The 23648-nt window shown below is 42.2% G+C and overlaps 2 protein-coding genes and 1 long non-coding RNA gene across 9 annotated transcripts; 2 read left to right on the top strand and 1 right to left on the bottom strand.

Moving 5' to 3' along the window:
- Positions 1-23510, top strand: LOC114318017 (uncharacterized). Of its 7 annotated transcripts, none has more exons than XM_028264841.2 (11): positions 1-217; positions 2371-2551; positions 3013-3108; positions 3241-3303; positions 3446-3508; positions 3780-3842; positions 3997-4059; positions 21233-21292; positions 21699-21833; positions 22386-22481; positions 22710-23510. In XM_028264841.2, the coding sequence occupies exons 2-11, from the start codon at positions 2402-2404 to the stop codon at positions 23268-23270; spliced, it is 1350 nt and encodes a 449-aa protein (XP_028120642.2). In that variant the 5' UTR covers positions 1-217; positions 2371-2401; the 3' UTR covers positions 23271-23510. The 7 variants fall into 7 exon arrangements, with proteins under 7 accessions (XP_028120642.2, XP_082747271.1, XP_082747269.1 ...); XM_082891143.1 differs by having other exon boundaries at positions 48-217; positions 2356-2551; XM_082891144.1 differs by having other exon boundaries at positions 64-217; positions 2205-2551.
- Positions 6912-8449, top strand: LOC145801039 (uncharacterized). The gene is made up of 2 exons (XM_082891150.1): positions 6912-7494; positions 7574-8449. The coding sequence occupies exons 1-2, from the start codon at positions 7060-7062 to the stop codon at positions 8309-8311; spliced, it is 1173 nt and encodes a 390-aa protein (XP_082747276.1). The 5' UTR covers positions 6912-7059; the 3' UTR covers positions 8312-8449.
- Positions 9251-11018, bottom strand: LOC145801038 (uncharacterized). Its single transcript, XR_014341858.1, has 3 exons — positions 10556-11018; positions 9989-10115; positions 9251-9623 (listed from the first exon to the last, which is right to left on the bottom strand). It is a non-coding gene; the product is annotated as an uncharacterized LOC145801038 (long non-coding RNA).
- Positions 23511-23648: the final 138 nt, after the last annotated feature.

Genomic DNA, 23648 nt, shown 5'->3' with positions numbered 1-23648 from the left:
TGACCCATAATCCGTTTATTGAAAACCCTAAAATAATGTAGGAACCTTGAACGCGAAAATGCCGTTACAACTCACTATTCCCAATTTCCCCCCACCCCCACTTGTTCACATTCTTTCGTCTCCATTAAGAAGCTTCAAAGCAGAGTTCACAAAGCCCTCTCAATTCCCCAATCTTCTCTACCTTCTATAATTCGACTCTGATCATCTTCCAAGTCTGGTATGTTCTCAACTGTGGATTTCGCTTATCTGTTCCTCACGTTACTCAATTCGTATGTATACATGTTGCTTTTCGTTGAAATCACACTTTCAACTTTTTTACAGATTTCTATGACCTAGATTTGAATTGTTTTTTGGTTCTCTGAAATGTGAGCTTGTTTATTCACTTGCTTTCTGTTTTTATGCTAATTTAGCTTTTCAGATAGATAAGATCTGATGCCAAATCTGCTATTCCAAATTATCGAAGATCCATTTTTTGAATTATTTTTATCTATCTGCCTATGTATATATATTAGAAGTGATGGCACACGCCATACGTCCGCATATGATCATTTTGTTTCAGAAAAATAAGATTAGAAATTCTATGATTAAATTCAAAATCTGAAAATTGAAATGAATTTGGAAAAATCATTAGTTGAGAGATTTGAAAAAAAGAAAAAAGAAAAAGAATTTAAGGTATAACTGCTCATGTAACTACGTCAACACCAACTCTAGCCTTCACATAGATATATACTAGAAGGTGTGTGCACACGTGACGAGTGTTCTATGAAAATAAATTTGTTGATGGTAGGTAGATGGAGGATCTTTTTACAATTTGTCCAAAAAATATAGATGGAGGAAGAAGAAAACTGAAAAGTTATTAAATTTTAAAGTTTGAAATTTGAAATCAAAATCTTAAGCAATTGTATAGGGACCATTTGGGAATACAAAAAGCATGACAAAATTCACGCGAAACGGAATTGTACAATTTATATAATATAATGGAATAGATATATAAGATAAACTAGAAGTTGTGTGCACACGTGATGCGTGTGTAATATAATTGTAGATCAATCAAAACAATTATTCAAAATCTCACATAGCTAACTGCCTGCTACCAAGGTTGTTAAAATCGGGATCCTACGTTGGATCGTTGGAGGTGTTTATAGGATCGGATCGTAGAATCGGATCGAGGATCGTAAGATCCTACCGAAAAGGACAGATTACATAATAATTTAATTTAAATAAATATTTCTTATAAAGTATACACGAAATGAACCTATATTCTATTAAAAAAAAGTGAAGATATTATGAAAAATATAATACTTGTAAAATGTACATATAATATTATATAATAGAAAACTCGATGGCAAAAGTATTATATTTCATCAAAAAAGAAGGTGAAGAAGAAGAAGAATTCTATAACAAAATACTTTACAATCTACAATAATGCATAAAAAGTGAGGAAAAAATATTTAACAAAGTTGGATATGAAAATATATTAAAAACTCAAAAGAATAACTTAACCGAATGATAAGGTTTGTCGTTAACATCCCTGGTGGAGCGGATTCAAGTCACAAAAATAATCTCTCCAAAAATTGGGATAAAATTGTAATCATCTTACCTTCCTTAGACTCTGCTAAAGCTAAGTTTGTTTTTCCGACTATTTAATTTTTTTAAATTACCGCAATATTTGAATGTTTGTTTTCTAGTTTGTTTTTCTTTGTCTATTTGATTCAATACTACTTAATTTTTATTATTTATTTTGACCACATAAATTGGTATTTAGACAACAAACATAAAATTTACAATAAAATATGTCACACAATACAAAATAAGGCTTGTAAATTGGATCGGATAGGATCGGATTCGGATCGGGATTCTACGATCCTATAAGATCCCACTACTAGAATCGAAAGATCCTACCTATAAGGAGTTTTTTGCACGATCCGGATCGATTGTACTTAAATAGATCGTAAGATCGTAGGATCGTAAGATCCGGATCGGGATTCTGATGCTACAGTTATGTGGATATTTTGTTCACACCAGTTGGGTGTTTAATAAGGTATATAGTATAGATATTGCAATCACACATTCAAATTTTTTATATTTCTATCACCTAGATTTGAATTGTTTTTGGATCTCCGAAATGTGAATGCATTGAGGTTGTTTTAGATTGATTGGTCACTTATTTATTCATACACTTTCTTGTTTTGATGCCAATTCAGTTATTCCAAATATTGAAGATACAATTTTTGAAGCTTCAATATATTTTGATTTTGATGAGCATGATTTTAATTCCATGTTGGAAGTAAGAAAGAAGTTGGGATATTGTTTGTAATGGAAGTGAAACTTTTGGTGGGTTTTGACGGATTTTAGTTTATTCAATCAAAGGGGCTTTGGGTGTTGAAATCTAAGGTCAGCAATGGAGGACGAAAAGAAGAAGAAGAAAAACAAGAAAAAGAAGAACAAGCAGAGTAAAACAACAGGTGATGTCACTGATGGCATTGGAGAATCAGCTAATGCAGATCAGAGTCATGCCATTGAGCAGAATCATCACAATGGTACTGAAGGAGTAAGTTTGGGTTTACCTAAAATTATGTTTTTCTCTAAACTCTGCTGAGTAACTTTGTGTTATGGCTCTCCGTTTTGGGGTTCTTTTTGTCATCATCTAGCAGCTGTTAATCTTTGGGTCCTTCTGCTAACTTTTGGTACTGGTATTAGCTGAAGCAGACAGAGAGGCAAGGGTAGATTCCAAATCTGCTTTATTATAATGCCATGATTATGTTTCTTTGATTTTGACATTCATCATCAGTAATTTACTACTGGCTTTTTTACGGGCTAACTTGGAAGAAATGATAAAAAAATTGCAAAAAGAAAATGATAACTGCATACAGAAAGAGGTAATAAAAATGGAATTTACTGGGAGGAATAGATTGGTAATGCAACATAGATCTTTGTTGAGATGCTTTATTTATTGTAATCATATTAATTGCATTTTTCTTCTGCTGTGTTGACTTCCTTTTTTTGTGATAGGATAAAACATCGGTTCAACTGTATAAATTACATGCTGGCATTGAAGAGGCAATTGAAAAATTACAAAATGAAAATGAGGCACACATACTGGAGGAGGTAATAAAAGGTTAATTTGTTGGGAGTAACATAGTGGCAATTGAACAAATGACTTTGTAGTTGTGCAGCTTGTGCTTACTTTTTTAACATACTGGTTTTGTGATGACATCTGTTCTTTTGTATGACTCACAGGCTAGATTGGAAGAGACAATCAAAAAATTGCAAAAAGAAAATGATACACACATGCAGAAAGAGGTAATCAAAATTTCACTTAGTGGGAGTGTGGTAAATTAACAAAGAACTTTGGAAACGTATTACATTTTGTTTCCACTTGCATCAAGTTAGCCATCTGGCTATCCGATGCAATGATAGATCCATTATACTGTATGATTCACAGGCTTTTTTGGAGATGAAACTTTTGCAATTACAGAGTGAGAAAGATTCCTGGCTTCAGAAAGAGGTGTGCTTTGTGTTGGATGATGCGAATATCTTGAAGTTTGTATATTTTGGAATTCAGCAATTTATTTTTACCCCTTTCAAATTTATTTGATAAAACAACAGTTTTCTTTCCATGAATACTGCACATGATCATTTTTGCAGTTATCTTTTAATAGCCCTTCCTTTATTCTCCAAATATGAAATTATTTTGATTGGTTTTTGTAATCTAGTAATTTGAGGTTTTCTTGAAATTTTTAGGAAGCTGGTGTAATCTAAATTCTTGTTGTATGCAGGTTGGTTTTGAGGAGAAAATTAATGAGTTGATGGACGAAACATCTACTTTGAGTTTGAAAAGGGTAATTGCTTTTGTACATCCTGATTTCATCAGTAACATATACTTTTACTTCATATCACATTTCATTTATTTATTTAAACTGAACTCTCTTTGCTTCTCCTTTTATTATCATTATCATTTGCTTAGTATTCTACAATTTTGCGAGTTATCTCCAGGTGAGCTTAGAGGAAAAAATCAAGCAATTGGAGGGAGAGATAGATTATTGGTTCCAAAAGGAGGTAAATGTTTTTTGGTTATTTCATTGTGTCATTTTTTGTTTTCGTTTTTGGTTGGTAAGTGAATGGCTTTTACTGTCATCACTTTGGAGGTGGAATCAATAGTTATTCACTTTCTGTGTATTATGCATCATTTATCCTCATCATTACTGTATGGGGAGGAAATAATTCTCCTCGTATAATCCTGTTGACCCAGTCCACGCTCCTCCGTATGACGTCGCTTTGTTACCTGAAAACACAAACGTGAGCTAGCCGGCGGGTGTGTGCCGGAAACCTCTCCGATGCCTAAGTCAGTAAGCTTGACAAATAGACAAAGTCTTATGCTCTCAGAAAGAATTGTGTTCAATTACCTCCTCCAAGGTGGTGCTTGTGAGCTTTTACAGGTTTCGAGTGGCATAATCCTAGTAGGACTTTTATTTCTCCATGCAGAGTCCTCCTAGGATTCATGTTCCTAAGGATAATGCTTATCCTTTTACACCCTCCCCCACTGCTTAAACCAAGTGGGATGGTTTTTACCATGGCCGAACTTCTATGTGACCGAAATAACACTGGCTATGCTGAGCCATAGAATAGGCCGAACTATCCTTAGTTCGGTCTTCTCTTCTAACTCCTTACCTCGGCTGCCCCTGTTCAACCTTGGTGTGTTCAGATCAAACTTCCAAGTAGCAAGTTCTGATCGTCCTAACCATAGTATGTCACGACCGGACTAAATGCAAGGTCGGACTTACTTCAAACTGCCACCGGACTAATTCTGAAACCGGCCTACCCAGAACATACTGCGACCGGACTAACTCTGAGACCGGCCTAACTCCAAGTTGCCTCCGGACCGGAGTAACTTTACACTTCCTTGGGCCGAAGCAACTATCCCTTCTTGAGCTGGAGTAACTACACTTGTCCTGGGCTGGGGTAACATTGCAGCCTTTTTTACCTAGCCCTTGGCAATTTTGGCCACAAGGCCCATCACATAGCTCGGCCCAATTTTTACCAAAAATTACCCTCTCAATTACCCCTTAATTCCATCTGCTCAGCATGATTGGGATTACCAGTCCTTCAGCCGAGCTAAAAACCCTTTAGCTTCTCCAGCCGAGCTAACTTTACTTCGGGCTTTACTTTATCCGGTCAAAACGTCCCTTCAATCACGACTGTAACGCTTCCCTTTCCAATGACACGTGGCAGATTCTGGTAGGCTGAGGACGGCTGTCACGCCGTCTTTCGTACTTCGCGAATTTTGAACAGTCCCGCCCAAATTTTGGGTTTTCTAACAAAAACAATCCCTGAGGCTAGGGTCCCTTCACTCTTGCTATTCCTTCATCTTCTCTCTCCGCTCTCTTGCTGTTCGTGTTCTTCTTTTTACTGCAACAGATTTTCAACTTCAGTCCCTTCTTCTTTAACCTGGTAAGCAAATCCACTTTCCCTCCATGTTTCTTTGCTTTCACATTTATTTTATGCATCTGTATATCTTGTTTCGTATGCTTTTTGCAAACATTTTGTTCATTTCTGGTTTGCTTCTGTATTTTCATGAAAAAACCATAGAACTTGTACGTGTATGAACTGTTATGTAGAAAAACCAGTCTTAGATCCAAAATCACATAGCAACCGAACTAGGATCCTGTTTGCCCCAAATACGTAGATCTTTATAGTCAATAACCGAACTAGGTCTTGAAAGGCTCAAAGAGTCATTAACGTCTCACTTCACTCTAGCCGAAATAAGATCACCGAGTTTTGAACATATCAAACTAGGAACCTCGGTTTTCAACCGAACTAAGCTTTTGGGGCCAAGCTAGCTTTCTCAGTTTCTAAACCGAACTCAGAAAGCTGGCCCTAGAAGCTTAACCGAAGTAACTATACTCACACTACAACCGATTTAGGCCTTGGGGCTAAACCAGCTTTCTTAGTTGTTTAGACCGAACTCAGAAAGCTGCCCCTAGACGATAAACCGGTCTAACGAGCAATCTGCTCAAGCCGAGCTACCAACCCTTTTGATGAACCGAGATAGAACTAGTTTTTTGAGGCCGAAGTAGGGCTTTTATACCTTGCTTTTTAAATTGTAGCACGGTCCGTTGATCAGTGCTTTAACCCCCCTCTGTTTTTTTACTTTGCAGACTTAGGTTACCCAGGCACTCCTGTGTGCGCTCAACCGAGCTACTGAGCATGATTTTTGCACCGATATAACTTATAAGTAAATTATACATCAGATGGGTAAGTATAGGTATCTAGTTGAGACCCCTAGTGGCATGGCCGAATTTAGGAAAGACTACCAAATTCCAGATGACGTCCATCTGACGTTGGCCAAAAAAGATGTTATCCCTTTTACCCTTCAATCCATAATAGAAACCGGACTACGGTTTCCTGTCCAACCGTTGATCTGCGAATTTCTTAGGCAAACCAGACTATGCCCAACCCAGCTATCCACCAATACATACCGGATAATAATGGGTATTGCCGAGCTAAATCGCCAAACAGGCTTGAACCTCGGTTTAGCCGAGATCTTCCACCAGTACTCCATAGGTTCCAAAGATGATGGCTGGGTTTATTACCTTAGGATACGCCGACGTAGAGAAAAGATAATCAAAGATACCCCGGATAAGGATGTTAATGACGACGACTTCTTCTGGGTATCGGGCAATTTCGAAGATCAGCAAGCCCCAATCCCAGGCCGAAGTATAAACTGGAAGAAAGGAGAACCTGGTAGAGTTACTTCGGTTTCATACATGTTTTTCTGTTACTTCGGTTTCAGATTTCACAACCGGTCTGACAGTTTGAATTTTTTTTGCAGACTCAGCTCATCTTGCTTCCCATTATAGTTATCCAAATCTGAACACACTTCGAGCCGCACTACGGATTAAAGAAAGAAGTTGGTCAAGGCTTCTAAACTTTGAGCCGACCTATAGATATAGCGGTCGTCGAAAAGCTCGAGTGACCGATTTCCTTCTTGAAGAAGCACCCGAACCGGACCCAACCTTGCCCGAAATACGACTTGTCCCACTAACAGCTGAAGAAGAGATGGCGAAGAAAAGCAGAGTGAGGGCCCTTCTAACCGCGACAACCAGGGCCGAAGTGCAACCATCCTTAGAAACGCAGCCTGCCGTTGTGGCCCTCCCTTCTCAGCAGCCTTCTTCATCTCGCCCTTCCAAGCGCGCCCGATCTACATCGACCGAACAGCAACTTGTCGATGAGGTTGGATCCATCCCCCAAAGTCCTCAACCTTCCCCCCAGCCAGAGCAAACTGACCGAGCCGAATCTCCGAAGTGGGCTCCGCCGCTGACCTTTAACGACCGAGACATCAAAGCTACTGACTCGGTCGTGGCTGAAAAAGATCACCAATTGGCCTTTAACCTGGCCAAAAGTGTGTGCCTCCCCAAGGACATGGAGCACCACTTAAAGCAATTGAACACCGAAATGAAGTCAATTCGGTCTGCATCCAAGTCCATGATTTTGGTAAGTAGCTCTGTCCATTTTTTCTTGTTTGAAGTTTCCAACTTTTACTTCGGCTTAAGAGAAGTCTTCGTTTTGTCAGGCCTTGCAGAAGAACAACATCACTTATAAGAAAGTCCAAGAACTCCGCAAAACCACAAGGCAAGCAATGGCGGAAGCCGAGGCAAAGGCGGTCGAACTAGAGGAGGCCGAAAAGAAAATGACCGAGCTTCAAGCAGAGAACGGTCGACTTGCCGATCTGGTTAGCTCGGCTGAAGCGGAGAGGCAGAAAGCGGCCATTGCTATGAAAGACAAATATCTGCGGGAGTTGGTGAAGCTTGAGAAGAGAAAAGACACCGAAATAAGCAAACTAAAAAAGAGCGTGGAGGCGGCCGAAAAGGAGGGGTACAAGCGAGGTTACAAGGAGGCAGAAGACGCCTATGTCAAACAATGTGACGCCGCGAAGGAGCTGTTCTTTAAGTGCGGCTGGAGGGCGGCTGTGGAGAAGCTCGGTCATGATCAACAGACCGAGGTCTTCGACCCTCCAGCTTACTTTATACCGAAGTCCCTTGCGGAGTATGCAGACGCCTTGCAACAAGAGTTTTTGGAGGACTCAGACTCTGATGACTCCTCTGCTCCCGAAGACATTCCGGTTGTAAGTGCAGACCCGTCACTTCGGTTGGAGCCCATGGTGGATGACCTACCTAACGAACAGCCAAATGAAACCGTAGTTCCAACCGAAACCAACCCCGCGACCGAGCGTGATCTTCCCCTTGAAACCGGTTTTCAAGTTGATGGTGATGCGGCCTTTGACGCCGAAATACAAGAGCTCTTTTCTTGACTTTGTACTTTTTTCTTTTTCTTATTTCGTCTTTGTAACCGGGCTTTGGTCCTTGTTTTGTACTTATTTTGACCTTTAATGAAATGGAAATTTTGCTTGAACTCTAACTTCGGTTTTGATATGTACGTCTGTACTTTGTAATGCCTTCAGTTACTCCAACTGTTATTTCGGTTTTGGCTGGTTAAACTACGATTACTAGCCAACCACTCCTTAGCCGATATAATCACTTCGGCTGAGGAGTACAAAGTGCTTAATCCAGTCAATCCAATTTCAGCCATACCCTTACTATGGCTGAAGGGTAACAAGTGTTGGTTTATTTCAGCCAACCACTCTTCAGCTATGAACTTACTTCGGCTGAAGAGTAACAAGTGTTGGTTTATTCCAGCCAACCACTCTTCAGCCATGAACTTACTTCGGTTGAAGAGTAACAAGTGTTGGTTTATTCCAGCCAACCACTCTTCAGCTATGAACTTACTTCGGCTGAAGAGTAACAAGTGTTGGTTTATTCCAGCCAACCACTCTTCAGCCATGAACTTACTTCGGCTGAAGAGTAACAAGTGTTGGTTTATTCCAGCCAACCACTCTTCAGCCTTGCACTTACTTCGGCTGAAGAGTAACAAGTGTTGGTTTATTCCAGCCAACCACTCTTCAGCCTTGTACTTACTTCGGCTGAAGAGTAACAAGTGTTGGTTTATTCCAGCCAACCATTGAAGTTAGTTTTTCCAGCTAACTTATAGTATTTGGTTATTCCGACCAAATGTCCTGCAGCCTATGAAGCACGGACACGGACACGCGACACGACACGGACACGACACGGACACACCGACACGCAAATTTTCAAAAAATGGGGGACACGACACGCTGGGGACACGTTCAATATATATAATTAATTTTATTTATTATATGTCATAAAATTATTAAAAAATAATTAAAAAAACATTGAAATAACATAAAATTGCATTCCATCAATACATAACATGTCATTTGAAGCTACCAACCATCAATTGTTACAAAATGCATGAAAATCAAACCACAAAATATAAAATTATCCAATGTACCAATAACTATCATCTATTACAAAATCCATAAATATCAGAAAATGTGAATTTAAGTAGAGGAAACTATTACAACATCTTCTCCTTCACCACCACCTCCATCTTCTCCTTCATCTGTAAATAGGACCGCCTCCATAGCCGGTTCATCAAGTGAGAGGTTAGCTATCCCAAGCATTCCAATATCATCAAGTGAGTCAAAATTATCTCCAGCAATGTCCCACATTTTTGTCTCTCCTTGCAAGTATTGGGAGCTCCTCCTTGATAAAAGACGAAGATTGCTATGAATGAACACCAAGTCCTCCACTCCCAGGCGCACTTCCACTCCCACTCTCACTCCCACTCCCACTTGCACATGTCCTCCTTTTCTTTGATTCATAAGCATAACTACTACCAATTGATACACTAGAAGGGGGTAGTGGTACATTTTTTGGATGAGCATTTTTAATTCTCAATTCAGCAGCATCATTCTCATTTTGCAATTGTGAAAGTTTTTGACTTGTAATTTTCTTACAACCACCAATTCCCTTTCCTGGAAGTTTTAATAGATGTGCCCTTGCTCTTGTATATGAACCTTTGAAAGTATTATTACAAAAATTACATTGTAATTGGCAATTTCCTCCACCTTCCCCAGGTTTTGCTAATTTAGTTACATACTTCCACAATGGTTTGTTCTCATCAAAATAATCATCAGGTACATCATTAGAACTACCACCCGCAGTAGCCATTGTTTCAGAATTACAAATTTGTTCCTATAACAAAATTAATAAACACACTTTATTATTAAAATTAACAAAACTAATAAAATATATATATATATATATATATATTAGCAAAACTAATAATATATATATATATATATTAACAAAACTAATAAATATATATATATATATTCTGAAATAAATACTGAAAAAAAGACTTATTAACAAAAATTAATTAATAAATATATATATATATATATTCTGAAGTAATATAGGGAAAAAAAATATAAAAAGAAAATAGAAAAAAAAAAAGAGAGAGACCGAAGTCGAGGAGAAAGAGAGAGACCAAAGTCGAGACGATGGACGAAGACCAGACAGAGAGAGAGAGAGAGAGAGGAGACCTCGACAGACACAGAGAGAGAGAGACATCGACTGGCGAAGACCAGAAGAAGAAGGAAGAAGACCGAAGCTGAGGAAGGAAGAAGATGTACCTTACGAGCGACGAGCGACGGCCGAGGAGCGACGACGAGTGACGAGCAGCGACGAGCGATGACGAGCGACGGACGAGCCCAGGTTCTCTTCTCCTCTGTTTCTTCGCCTTCTCTCTTTCTCTTTTTGATCTCTACTAAGCTGTTAGATCGATTAGGGCTTTTGATCGATTAGGGCTTTTTGATCGATTTAGGGCTTTTTTACAGATTGACCCCAAACATATTTTGTAAATTCTGAAATTGACCCTAAAAATGTTTTGTAAATTCTGAAATTGGCCCCGTGCGTGTCCGAAAGTGTCCATAACGTGTCCTGGACGTGTCCGGATTCAGAAAAAATAAAAAAAAAATTGGACACTCTGTAGTGCGTGTCCGACACGTGTCCACCGCGTGTCGGACGCGTGTCCGTGTCCGACACGTGTCCGACACTGGTACGGAGCCCTCGGAGAGGTGTCCGTGCTTCATAGCCTGCAGCCTGGATCCTTATCCTGGGCTTAGGAATGGTGTTGGTTTATTCCAGCCAACCTCTAAGTTAGTTTTTCCGGCTAACTTAGAATGAAAAATGCTTGCAATGCGCCTAATCTCTACTAAAGCTAACTTTTACAAGGAACAACTTGTGCTAAAAAGAATTTCTCATTTTATTGAAGGAAGAGAAAATTACATATGTTTGAAAAAGAAAAGCTAAAAGTAAAACAACTTGAGATTGGCCGTATTCCATGGCCTAGGGATTGCCTTGTCATCTTTGTCTTCTAGGTGGTATGCCCCTTTGCCTGCTAACCCAACCACCTTATAAGGACCTTCCCAATTTGGGCCTAACTTGCCGTCTCTTGGGATCAAGGTGTTTCCCATTACTTTGCGTAGTACCCAATCCCCAATCTTGAATTGTCTTGGATGCACCTTTTTGCTGTATTTTCTGATTAACTCTCGTTGGTATGAGGCGATGTGGACTAGTGCTCTTTCTCTTCTTTCTTCTGCAAGGTCGAGTTGTAAGGTTATGGCTTCTCCATTTAAGTCTGGATCAAAATTTTCGCTTCGAATTGTGGGGAGGCCAACTTCTAGTGGGATCACTGCTTCCATTCCATAAGCTAAGGAGAATGGTGTTTCTCCAGTTGATCGCCGGGGCGTGGTGCGGTAAGCCCATAAGACGTGAGGAAGTTCATCTGCCCACTTGCCTTTTGCTTTCTCTAGCCTTTTCTTTAGTCCATCCAAGACGACTTTATTTGATGCTTCAGCCTGCCCATTTGCTTGAGGATATGCCGGTGTGGAATTATAGAACTCTATCTTGTATTCTTCACAAAAGCTTCTAAAGATTCTGCCGTCGAACTGAGTTCCATTGTCTGAGATCAGTGCTTTTGGTATGCCAAACCGAGTGATGATATTCTGCCAAACAAACTTCTTCATATCTTTTTCTTTGATTGACGCCAATGCTTCTGCTTCCACCCACTTTGTGAAGTAGTCTGTTGCTGCGAGAAAGAATTTTCTGCCGTCGGGTGCTGTTGGAAGTGGTCCTACTATGTCCAAGCCCCACATTGCAAAAGGCCATGGGCTAGTTAATGGTAGGAGTTCTCTTGCTAGTTGATGTATTTGGTGCGCGAATTTTTGGCATTTCTCACACTTCTTCACATATTTCTCTAAGTCTGCTTGCATATATGGCCACCAATATCCTTGCGAAATAGCCCTGTAAGCGAGCGATCTTCCCCCTTGATGACTTCCACACACCCCTTCGTGTATTTCGAACAGGAATGCTTCTACTTTGCTGGGATGAGCGCACTTGAGGTAAGGTCCAGAGAACGACTTCTTGTATAATGCCAAAGATGGAGATAGCCAAAATCGCTGCGACTTTGTCCTTATTCTGTTGGCTTCTTTTTTCTCTTCTGGTAGGATGCCGTCTTTTAGGAATAGGATGATGGGATCCATCCAAGAAGGGCCTAATTCTATGCAACATACTTCTTCTGCTTCGGGGTCTTCTATGCTTGGTCTTGGTAAGAAGTCGACGAGTAATGGATGAGGGATTGATGTATCTGCCATTGAGGCAAGGCCTGCTAATTCGTCCGCTCGGCTGTTTTCCTCCCTGCCAATTTGTTCTATCCTTACCACATCAAACTTCTTGATCTCTGTTCTGACTAACTCTTGGTACTTGGCCATTTTGTCGTCCTTTGCTTCGTATTCGCCAGAAATTTGGTTTACCACCAGCAGAGAGTCACTGTATACCATTAGTTCGGTTGCTTTCATGAAGTGTGCTGACTTGAGTCCTGCGAGAAGCGCCTCATACTCCGCTTCATTGTTGGATGCTGGGAAGCCAAGGTTGATTGCTTGCTCTATAACCAGGCCGTCTGGAGAGATGAGGACTATGCCAAGCCCTGCGCCATGTCGGTTGGATGCTCCATCCACAAAGAGCTTCCACATCTCTCCAACGAACAGTTTCCAGCAAGTGGAAGGATCAGATGATGTCGTGAGGTCAAGAATGGTGTTTTCTTCAAGGTCCATGTTGGCTGTCTGTCCTTTGTCCTCTGTTTGAACTGCTGGTGAGCCTTTGTTTGTCTCTCCCTTGTTGTCCTTAGTATGGTCTGCCTTGGTGCTTGGTTGACTGCCTTCCACTAGGGGTTGCGCTATTCCGGCGTCAACTTCCGTCCCTAGTTCGGTTGTGTCAGTTAGGTCGACTGGGCAGATATGATGACTTCCAGGAGTAAACTCTGCGACGAAGTTTGCCAAAGATTGGGCTTTTATTGCGGTCTTGGGTTGGAACTTGATGTCGAATTGTCCCAACTCTACTGCCCACTTCAAAATTCGCCCACTAAAGTTCGCCCTTTCGAACAGAGCTTTTAATGGAAAGGCTGTGAGGACGACTATGGTGTGGGCGTGAAAGTAGTGCGCCAACTTTCTGGATGCCATCATTAATGCTAATGCCAGTTTCTCCAGGGGCAAGTACCTTGTTTCGGCTCCCAATAATGTCTTGCTGACATAAAAGATGGGCAAGTGTTGTATTCCTTTTGCACGAACCAACACTGCGCTGACTGCGTGTTGAGAGACTGTCAGGTACAAAAAGAGTTCTTCACCAGGTACTGGTGTAACAAGTAGTGGTGGGGAAGACATGTACTCCTTTAAGCTTTCCAGAGCTCGGTCGTATTCTTCATCCCACTCAAACTTGGCTTTTAAAGCTTGGAAGAATGGTCGTAGTCTGTCTGACGACCTGCTTATGAACCGGTTGAGTGCAGCCGCCATACCAGTGAGATGCTGTACTTCTTTGACTGAGTTTGGTCTCTCCAACTCCTGGATTGCTTTGATCTGAGTGGGGTCTGCTTCTATACCTCGGTTGGTCACCAGGAAGCCCAAGAATTTGCCAGATCCAATTCTGAATGCACATTTGGACGCATTGAGGCGCAGCTTGTGTTTCTTCAGGATCTGGAACATCTCGCCTAGATCTTTAAGATGGTCATTCTCATCCTTGCTTTTGACCACCATGTCGTCGATGTAAGCCTCCATTGTTCTGCCTAACAATGGTTCAAACATCTTGGTGACCATCCTTTGGAATGTCGCCCCTGCGTTCTTTAGGCCAAAGGGCATGACCTTGTAGCAATATAACCCCCTTGGTGTTGTGAAGGATGTGACCTCCTGGTCTGGTTCGTGCATGGCGATCTGGTGGTAGCCTCTGTATGCATCCAGAAAGCTAAGTCGGTTATGCCCTGCCGTTAAGTCCACCAGTTGATCTATCCTTGGTAGAGGAAAGCTATCTTTCGGGCACGCCTTGTTGACTGTTTTGTAGTCGACGCAGACACGCCATTTACTATTCTTTTTTGGCACTACAACTGTGTTGGAAATCCATCTTGGGTAGTGCACTTCCCTTATTGCTCCTGCCTCCAGCAGGTTGCCTACCTCTTCTGCCACTATTTCGGCGTGGTGGAGTGCCGATCTGCGTGTGCGTTGGATGACTGGTCTGGCGGATGGGTGGACATTGAGTTGGTGACTGATGAAGTTTGGATCAATGCCTGGTATGTCGTAGGGCGTCCAGGCAAACACTTCGATATTAGAGGTCAAGAATTCCAAGACCTCTAATCTCTCAGTGCTGGACAATGATGAGCCAAGTAAGAAGAACTTATCCGGGTTCTTCTCATTTATTTTTACCTCCACCAAGTCCTCCACCGCTTTCTGATCAGCCTCTTTGCCGACGTCCGCGAATAGTTCATTACTTTCTGGTTCTTCCACCGAATGAACGTATCCTTTGGCAGCTCGGCTTCCATTCGCTGTGGCGAAGCATTGTTTTGACATGATCTGATCGCCATAGACTTCTTCAATTATACCGGTGTCGTTAGGGAACCTCATTACCTGATGGTATGATGACGCTACCGAACGCATGGCATGCAGCCATGTTCTGCCCAAGATGATGTTGTAGGTGGAGGGGACCTTCAATACCCAGAACTCCACTTGTTTCGTTACGCTCCCAGCTCTGACTGGAAGGATTATTTTGCCGACAGGCCACTCTGGCATGGAGTTGAATCCAATCAGGGGAGAAACTGCAGGTGCCAAGTCTTTGTCTTGCAGCTTTAATTGCTTGAATGTGTCGTAGTACATGATCTCACATGAACTACCCTGGTCAATCAGAATCCGCTTGACGTCAAAATCCTTGACTCGGAGAGTGACGACCATCGCATCATTGTGAGGACAGTATATTCGATCCAAGTCCTTATCCGAAAAGGACATGACATTTGTTGCCTCTGTCTTCCCCTTCTTGGCGGCAGGTTGGGCACTTAACACTTCTCTAAAGTGCTCAGCCTTTTTAATTGATCCCCTGAGCTCGCATACACGCTCAGGTTCAAAGACTCCATGTATTACATTGATGATGCCCTGTGGTGGGGCGTCGATTGGTATTCTGTTGGGATGGTCATTATGATCTTGGGGGGCCGGTTGCGTCCCTCCTTCAATGTATTTGTCCAAGTGGCCTGCTGCCACCAATTCTTCCAAGTGCTGTCTCAGTGGCGTGCAATTCTCAGTTCGGTGCCCCTTTTCTTTGTGGAAGGTGCACCGTGATCTGTCGTCATAATTTTTCTGTCCTTCCCCTAGCTTGGCTGGCCACTTGACAAAAGGCTCGTCTTTTATTTCGCTCAGAATCCAATATATTGGTTTTTTGAACACCGTTGTTATGGCAGTGCGGATTCTCAACCATCTTTTGTCTGGGTCTTCTCCGTTATCTCGTCTGCCACGCCCGTTTTTGTTCTGCCTATCTACTGTATTGACCTTTGCTGAGGCCTTCTTTTCTGGTACCGTGGTTGCACTAGATTTTGCTTTTGCACGTGCGCCATCCTCTTCTACCCTGATGTGCTGATGCACTCTTTCCATCAGGGCCTCCATGGTGAGGGGTGGCGTCATGGTAATCGAATCCCTTAGTCTGTTCCCTACTGGTAAGCCTCTTTTATATTGCGCAATGGCTAGATTGGTGGAGCAGTCTCCAATCTGGTTGAATGTCTCCCAGTAGCGACTGTTGTAAGATTTGAGGGTCTCTTTTTCACCTATGTCGATGGAGAGTAACTGGTCTATCTCCACCGGTGTTTTAGTGTTTGTTCGAAACCTTGTTACGAACGCTTCTGCCAATTGGGCCCAGGAGGCTATGCTGCCCTCTGGGAGCTTTTCGAACCAAGTCAAGCCTAGGTCGCCAAGACTTGACGGGAAGAGTATGCACATTAAGGCCTCGTTTCGCTTGTACACAGCCATGACTTGGCGAAAGTGGCTCAAGTGTGAATACGGGTCCGTCTTCCCTTCATATGTTGTAGAAATTTAATGTATAAAGAGAAATAAAGAATTGTATTATTGATTCATGTATTGATGTATATTACAATGATTCATGGTTCCTATATATAGAAGAGGGTGAGTGTGTAGTAGGTAAGGAGTAGGTGAAGTGGAGGTGGTAGTGGTGTAGTGGGTTAGGTTTAGTGGAGTAGGTGAGGTGGTAGTGGTGTAGTGGGTTAGGTTTAGTGGAGTAGGTTTAAGTGGGTGAAGTAGGTGGAGAGTAGGTGGATTTTAACAGCCCCCCGCAAACTCAAGGGGGATAGGAACTAACCAACTTGAGTTTGGAGAGAGTAACAAAACAAGAAAATACATAAAAATAAAAGAGGATAAGAGACACTGTATGGTCGTGTCAGACCATTGGTGAAGACACTAGATGGTGGTGTCATAACGTTGTAGAGGACACTGTATGGGGGTGTCATAACCATGTAGAGGACACTGTATGGTGGTGTCATAACAGTGTAGAGGACACTGGATGGCGGTGTCAGACCGATGTAGAAGACAGTTTATGGGGTCATGTCGGACCGTTGTAGCAGACAATGTTGTGACAGTTGTTGTGACAGTTTACAGAGTCTTGCTGGACCCTTGTAGAAACTAACCGGAATCAATGTCGGGACAGTTTACAGAGTCTTGTCGGACCCTTGTAGAAACTAACCGGAATCAATGTCGGGACAGTTTACAGAGTCTTGTCGGACCCATAAAGGAGCTAACCGGAATCAATGTCGGGACAGTTTACAGAGTCTTGTCGGACCCATGAAGGAGCTAACCGGAATCAATGTCGGGACAGTTTACAGAGTCTTGTCGGACCCTTAAAAAGTCGCACCCTCAAAAGGTGTGCCCAATCTTTCAAAAGGTGTGCCATCAAAAGGCGTGCCCAATCCATAAAAAGACGTGCCATCAAAAGTTGAGCCCTCAAAAGGCGCGCCCACTTCATCAAAAGTCGTGCCCGACAGAAAGCGTCGAGCCATCAAAAGGGGCGCCTGACACGCGGCGATGCACGTGATTGACAGAGCGCGTGTCGGCCTCGTCGTCTCTGTCTTTATAAACCAAAGCGAAGTCTGAGGCTTGGAAGCATAACAAACCAGTTGAAACCTCTTCGTTCTCTGTAACATTCTGTAACCAACCCTTCTCTGAAACACTCAGCAACCCAAAAAACATGGCCTCTTCTTCCCGTTCAGCTACCCAGAATATGGCCTCTTCATCCCGTGGTTTACTCACTCTCTTTCCCGACCTCAATGAGTCAACAAGAGAGAGAACTGGTGCGGTGGCCAGTGAACCTCAACCAAACACCTCTGTGTTTGCTCCGTTGAACTTTCCGATGCGGTCGGTGGAGCAAAAAATGGCGGTGCAAACTGATATTGAGGCCAATCAGTATACTCTGAAGTCATGTGTGGAAACCATGACTGCGGTCACAAACTTGTCGCACCGGCTGCAGAGCAGGACAAATGAGGTGCAACAGTTAAACTCCCAGCTGGCTCTGCTCCAACGCATGTATAAGGATGCGCGAGCAGAGATAAGTGTGCTAAAGGCAGAAAACAAGGAGCTGAAGCGGAAGGCCACCGTTATGTTCCGATTTGGAGGGCCGCCATATGCTGTAGTGGAGGAGCAGGGAGGAGGCAACTTGCTTGGTGGTCTAGGAAGCATGGAGGCTGGGCAGTCACGGGACAATCAAGAGAAAAGCAAGAAGAAGAGACCCGCAGTAGAGTAGAGAAGAAAAATCCCACTGGGGGTGTGGGTGTTTTGTTTTTTGTTGGTTTGTTTGTTTGTTTTTTTTTTTTTTTTTTTTTTTTGGATGTAAAATGGTGATCGGGGTGAGTCCCGATATGAATAAAGCAAGTGTGTTTGGCAAACTCGAATGGTAGGTGTGGTAATGCAGAAAAATTAACTGGAATGAAATTTTTTTTTTTTTTTGTTTTTTGTTTTTGTTTTTGATATTGGTATCATGGAGTGGGCGGTGGTACAAAAATATTGTGTAGAAAAAGAGGGAGATGGTGGAAAATTATTGTTTAGACAGAGAGAAGGCATGTGAGGTGTAAAGTGGAGGACAAAATAAAAGAAAAAAAGGTGAGAAATGTGATGATTTCTGTCCCTTCGCACAAAAACAGTACCACTAAAAGATGTTGTGGCTGCAAAGCCTGAAAAACTCAATGCATCAGTGGTTGATGGCGGAGACAATTGGAGTGTGGGACAGAGACAGCTTCTGTGCTTGGGGAGAGTCATGCTAAAACACAGCAAGATTCTGTTTATGGACGAAGCAACGGCTTCTGTCGACTCCCAGACCGATGCTGTCATTCAGAAAACCATTCGCGAGGACTTTGTGTCGTTTACAATAATCAGCATAGCTCACAGAATACCCACAGTTATGGACTGTGACAAAGTGATGGTTATGGATGCTGGATGGGCAAGGGAATATGAAGCCCCATCTCAGTTGCTCGAGAGGCCTTCGTTATTAGCCCAGCAATACTCAGATTACTATGCATTTAGAGGCCATGAGGTGTACCAAACACCATTCAAGGAGGGGAAGAAAAGAGGGTCTGAGAAGCTTGATCAGAAGCAGGTTGTCCATAGGAAGTCCATTGATGCATTTGGACAGAGGACTTCACAGTATAGAGGTGTCACAAGGCATAGATGGACCGGTAGATATGAAGCCCATCTATGGGACAACAGTTGTAAGAAAGTTGGAAGAGGCAGGAAAGTGAAGGTATGTGTACAAAATTCCAGCGGGCAGCGAAGGCAAGGTTGCCGGCCGGCTGCCCGCCGGTGAGAAAACAAAATACGGGCCTAAATCTTATGGCTCTGATACCATGTAGAAATTTAATGTATAAAGAGAAATAAAGAATTGTATTATTGATTCATGTATTGATGTATATTACAATGATTCATGGTTCCTATATATAGAAGAGGGTGAGTGTGTAGTAGGTAAGGAGTAGGTGAAGTGGAGGTGGTAGTGGTGTAGTGGGTTAGGTTTAGTGGAGTAGGTGAGGTGGTAGTGGTGTAGTGGGTTAGGTTTAGTGGAGTAGGTTTAAGTGGGTGAAGTAGGTGGAGAGTAGGTGGATTTTAACATATGTATTGAATTTCGGCTGAAGGAAGCCTGATGGTAGGGGCGCGTTTTCGATTGCTGGGACAAACGGCGAAGTCTGTAGTCTTGCCAATGCCTTGTCCGTCGGTTCGTAGGCCGGTCGCGGTATTGGCATTCCAACCTCGACGCTTCCATGCGTCCGAGGAGCCAACCGTTGTAAGGCCGAAACTCGGTGTGGATCCCTTGTCCTGGCATCCTCCTTGCATCGTGCTTTTTCTTCGAGCACGGTTCGTAAGTCGGATGACCTGGGCAGCTCTGTTTGTCTAGATCTGGTTTGGTGTGAATGTGAAGGCCAATACGTGCTTCCTTCAGTGTATGATCTTTCGGATCTCGTCCTCTCAGTCCTGGAGTGACGAGTCCTGGAAGATAAGGAATGAGTGTCGCCTGTCCTGAGGCTTCTGCTTTCTCCTTGGGAGGGTGTAGTATTCCTACTACGATTCTCTGAGTGGCGAGGGGGCGTCTTGTGCTTGCGCCCCTCTCCTGTCGCCACATCTTTAGTCTTCATCTGGCGTTTTAATGCTTCCATGTCCGCCGCCATCTTCCGAATTAGTTCATCTTGTTCCTTCACGCGATCTTCCAGGGCTTGAGGATCAATCCTCCTCCTTTGCCTGTCAGGACTCTGAGAATGGGATTGACGGGGGCTGTGAGTCTGTCTCCCCCTAGCATCCCTCCTGGAGGTATGTCTTTGGGGCTCCAAGTCCGCCATGGGAGGGACAGAAGGTAATCCTTCACGCCTTGCGCCCCCCTCTGGAGTTAGTCCGTCGACGGCGGACTGCGGCAAGTCTTCAATGTGTGCCATTGAATGAGAAAAGGAGAAGCTTAGTCAAGAGGTTTTTGTTCTTGTCTGTTCTTCCCACAGACGACGCCAATTGTACGGGGAGGAAATAATTCTCCTCGTATAATCCTGTTGACCCAGTCCACGCTCCTCCGTACGACGTCGCTTTGTTACCTGAAAACACAAACGTGAGCTAGCCGGCGGGTGTGTGCCGGAAACCTCTCCGATGCCTAAGTCAGTAAGCTTGACAAATAGACAAAGTCTTATGCTCTCAGAAAGAATTGTGTTCAATTAACTCTTCCAAGGTGGTGCTTGTGAGCTTTTATAGGTTTCGAGTGGCATAATCCTAGTAGGACTTTTATTTCTCCATGCAGAGTCCTCCTAGGATTCATATTCCTAAGGATAATGCTTATCCTTTTACACCCTCCCCCACTGCTTAAACCAAGTGGGATGGTTTTTACCATGGCCGAACTTCTATGTGACCGAAATAACACTGGCTATGCTGAGCCATAGAATAGGCCGAACTATCCTTAGTTCGGTCTTCTCTTCTAACTCCTTACCTCGGCTGCCCCTGTTCAACCTTGGTGTGTTCAGATCAAACTTCCAAGTAGCAAGTTCTGATCGTCCTAACCATAGTATGTCACGACCGGACTAAATGCAAGGTCGGACTTACTTCAAACTGCCACCGGACTAATTCTGAAACCGGCCTACCCAGAACATACTGCGACCGGACTAACTCTGAGACCGGCCTAACTCCAAGTTGCCTCCGGACCGGAGTAACTTTACACTTCCTTGGGCCGAAGCAACTATCCCTTCTTGAGCCGGAGTAACTACACTTCTCCTGGGCTGGGGTAACATTGCAGCCTTTTTTACCTAGCCCTTGGCAATTTTGGCCACAAGGCCCATCACATAGCTCGGCCCAATTTTTATCAAAAATTACCCTCTCAATTACCTTTGCATTATTATTATTTTTCAGTTATGGGCGGAAAAAAATCAAATACAATGGCTTTTACGGTTTTCTATATTTGATTCTATTGATTTTCTTTGACAGAATTCAACCGAAGAAACAATTGCTAAGCTGAATGGCGATAACACAAGGCTGCAAGCACAGGTACATAGCTGCAGAAATCAGTAGCATAGGATCATGTTATTGCTTCATCTGAAGGTGGATAGGAATTGGATCAACAATTTTTGTGTTTTTCTTTTTCCTGGAAGTTTCCTATTACATCTATCTATTAAAGCCTTCCTGTCTTATTTGAACATTTTCTGCTTTTGTAGAAGCCATCTGATGGGATCCTTTGGTTTCATGACCTTTTCTTTTTGGTTTTATTTATTTAATCATTTGTTTTTTATCCTTGGATTCCCATGCCCCGTTTGTTTGTGTGGTTATTTTGCTTACTACAGTGGAGATGGAAAAGATGCCATAATTTTTGCACAACTTGTCACTTGTTCACTAACCATGTAGAGCAAGCAGTAGTTTTCGTTCTGATACGGAAATTAAAATCAAAGCCTGGCAGGTGATGGAGTCGGAAGAATCCAGAAACAATCTCTTACAAGAAAACCAGTGGTTGACAGAGAGCATGTCTGGTATGAAATTCCGGATCCAGAATCTTGAGACTGCTTCTACTCGGACATCAACTGTGATGACAATGGTTTGTTTCCCGTATCCTTTATTCTAGTTTCTTGGTATATTTTGGACCGGTCATATTGTGGTTCTTGTGCTTAACTAGGAGTTTAATGTGTTTTAAGGATCCACCATCACATTAATGATAGAACAGGTATAGACGGTATTTTTCTAGAATATTTCAGGGAATCTCGGTTCATGATGTGCCTTTTATGGTCCTTAGTGAAATGCAAGGAATTGGACTTTCATCAAAGTGATTTATGTTTGAAAAACCAGTTCTTTAGCATTCAGAATTTTTGGGAAGATAAAATTGGAAAAAAGTAATGCAGTGTGGTGTTTGATTTAGTAGTATATTGTACTGATGAAATGATATAAATGATGAATGACTTTATGCATAATGTGAGATGAATGATATGCGCTTCCTTCTGTAACCTTCCGAGAGAATTTCCACTAGCGAATAATATTTTTCTAAAATTATGGAAAATAATAATTCCATCAGTTTTCACAATGGAACAATTTTTGCCGAACGTGTATCTTTCCCAGATATTTTTTCTTACTTGTATTTCAATTTCTACTACAGCATGCTTCTGAAAGTGAGGACATGAATGTTCAGACAAAAGCAGCACAGCCACTTGTTGAGAATTTGGTTGCCAAAAATTCAGAGCTTGTTGAGAAGGTGATAAACTATTCCCTTTCAGATTTTGAATATAATAAAATTTAAAAAGAAAATCTCCAAAGACGGTGTGCCATGACTGTTACATGTTCTATACTAGATCTTGGAATTGAGAATTGAGTTATAGACGTTCTAGGTTCATTTGATTGTTCCTACGTGTTTTCCTTGTTTTTGTTTTACCAAATCAAGTTTAGTTTTCTATATGATTCTTTTTGCTGTATTCTGTTTCAGGTGAATGAATTATATGTTGAGCTTGAAGGACGGGTTGTAACAGCCAACCCTTCTCCAGCTGTTGGCACTGAACAGACGGTTGAAATCGTTGAAACCATCCATGTTCCGGATCCTATGCTTGAATTTATTGAGAAGACACCATCTGGTGACAGAATGGATTCACATGAAGATGTTATTAACGATGACAATGCCTATTCCAAAGATAATGTCTGTGTTGCTGATTCCATGTCTGAATTGAGTGAAAGGGTGGAGTTCCCAGAAGATGTTTCTATTAAACACGAGGGGGAGGATGGTGAATATAATTATTATGCCGAGGACACCACTGTAATTCCAAACTCTCCAAAAGCCATCAATTCTGAAGAAATTGTGCAGATTGCATCGGATGAGAATGAAGTTAGGGATCCAGAGTTCGAAACCATCCACAGTGATGCAAAAACTGATGTCCCGATAACAGATGCTCCATTAATAGGGGCTCCTTTTCGGTTAATATCTTTCTTTGCTAGATACGTTAGTGGTGCTGATTTGGTAAACAAGGGCACTGTGAATTGTGTGGGACATTAAATTCCCACAATTAATTCGCGATAACTTATACCCGTTCTGATTAATGTAGCAAGATAGTGAAATTTCATGTAGGTGATAAGAGATGGACCCAAATGGGGTCAATACACATTGGTTTTCAAGGGACATTCTAGCTTCTCAATTTGGAGGATGTACTGCTAAAATTTACTGTACTATTTTTTTCCCCATATGCTCTGATGTAGTAGTTATATTATACAATGGAAAAGAACGATCATTTAGTTTTGTCATGGCCCAAGCAAAATTCTGGTTGTGATATTTTTTTTTTTTTTTTTTCCCCAGAGATCTCGTTGTTACCTCTTGAAGCTTAGAGGCTTGTATTGAGCTTTGTTGTATATTCATTTTTTGGGGCAATAAAATGCT

This window comes from Camellia sinensis, chromosome 10 (assembly GCF_055761805.1).
Source record: "Camellia sinensis isolate YWXY chromosome 10, ASM5576180v1, whole genome shotgun sequence".
Lineage (NCBI taxonomy): Eukaryota > Viridiplantae > Streptophyta > Magnoliopsida > Ericales > Theaceae > Camellia > Camellia sinensis.
Note: the sequence above shows the minus strand (reverse complement) of the source record. Positions and strands in the feature narration are given on the sequence as shown.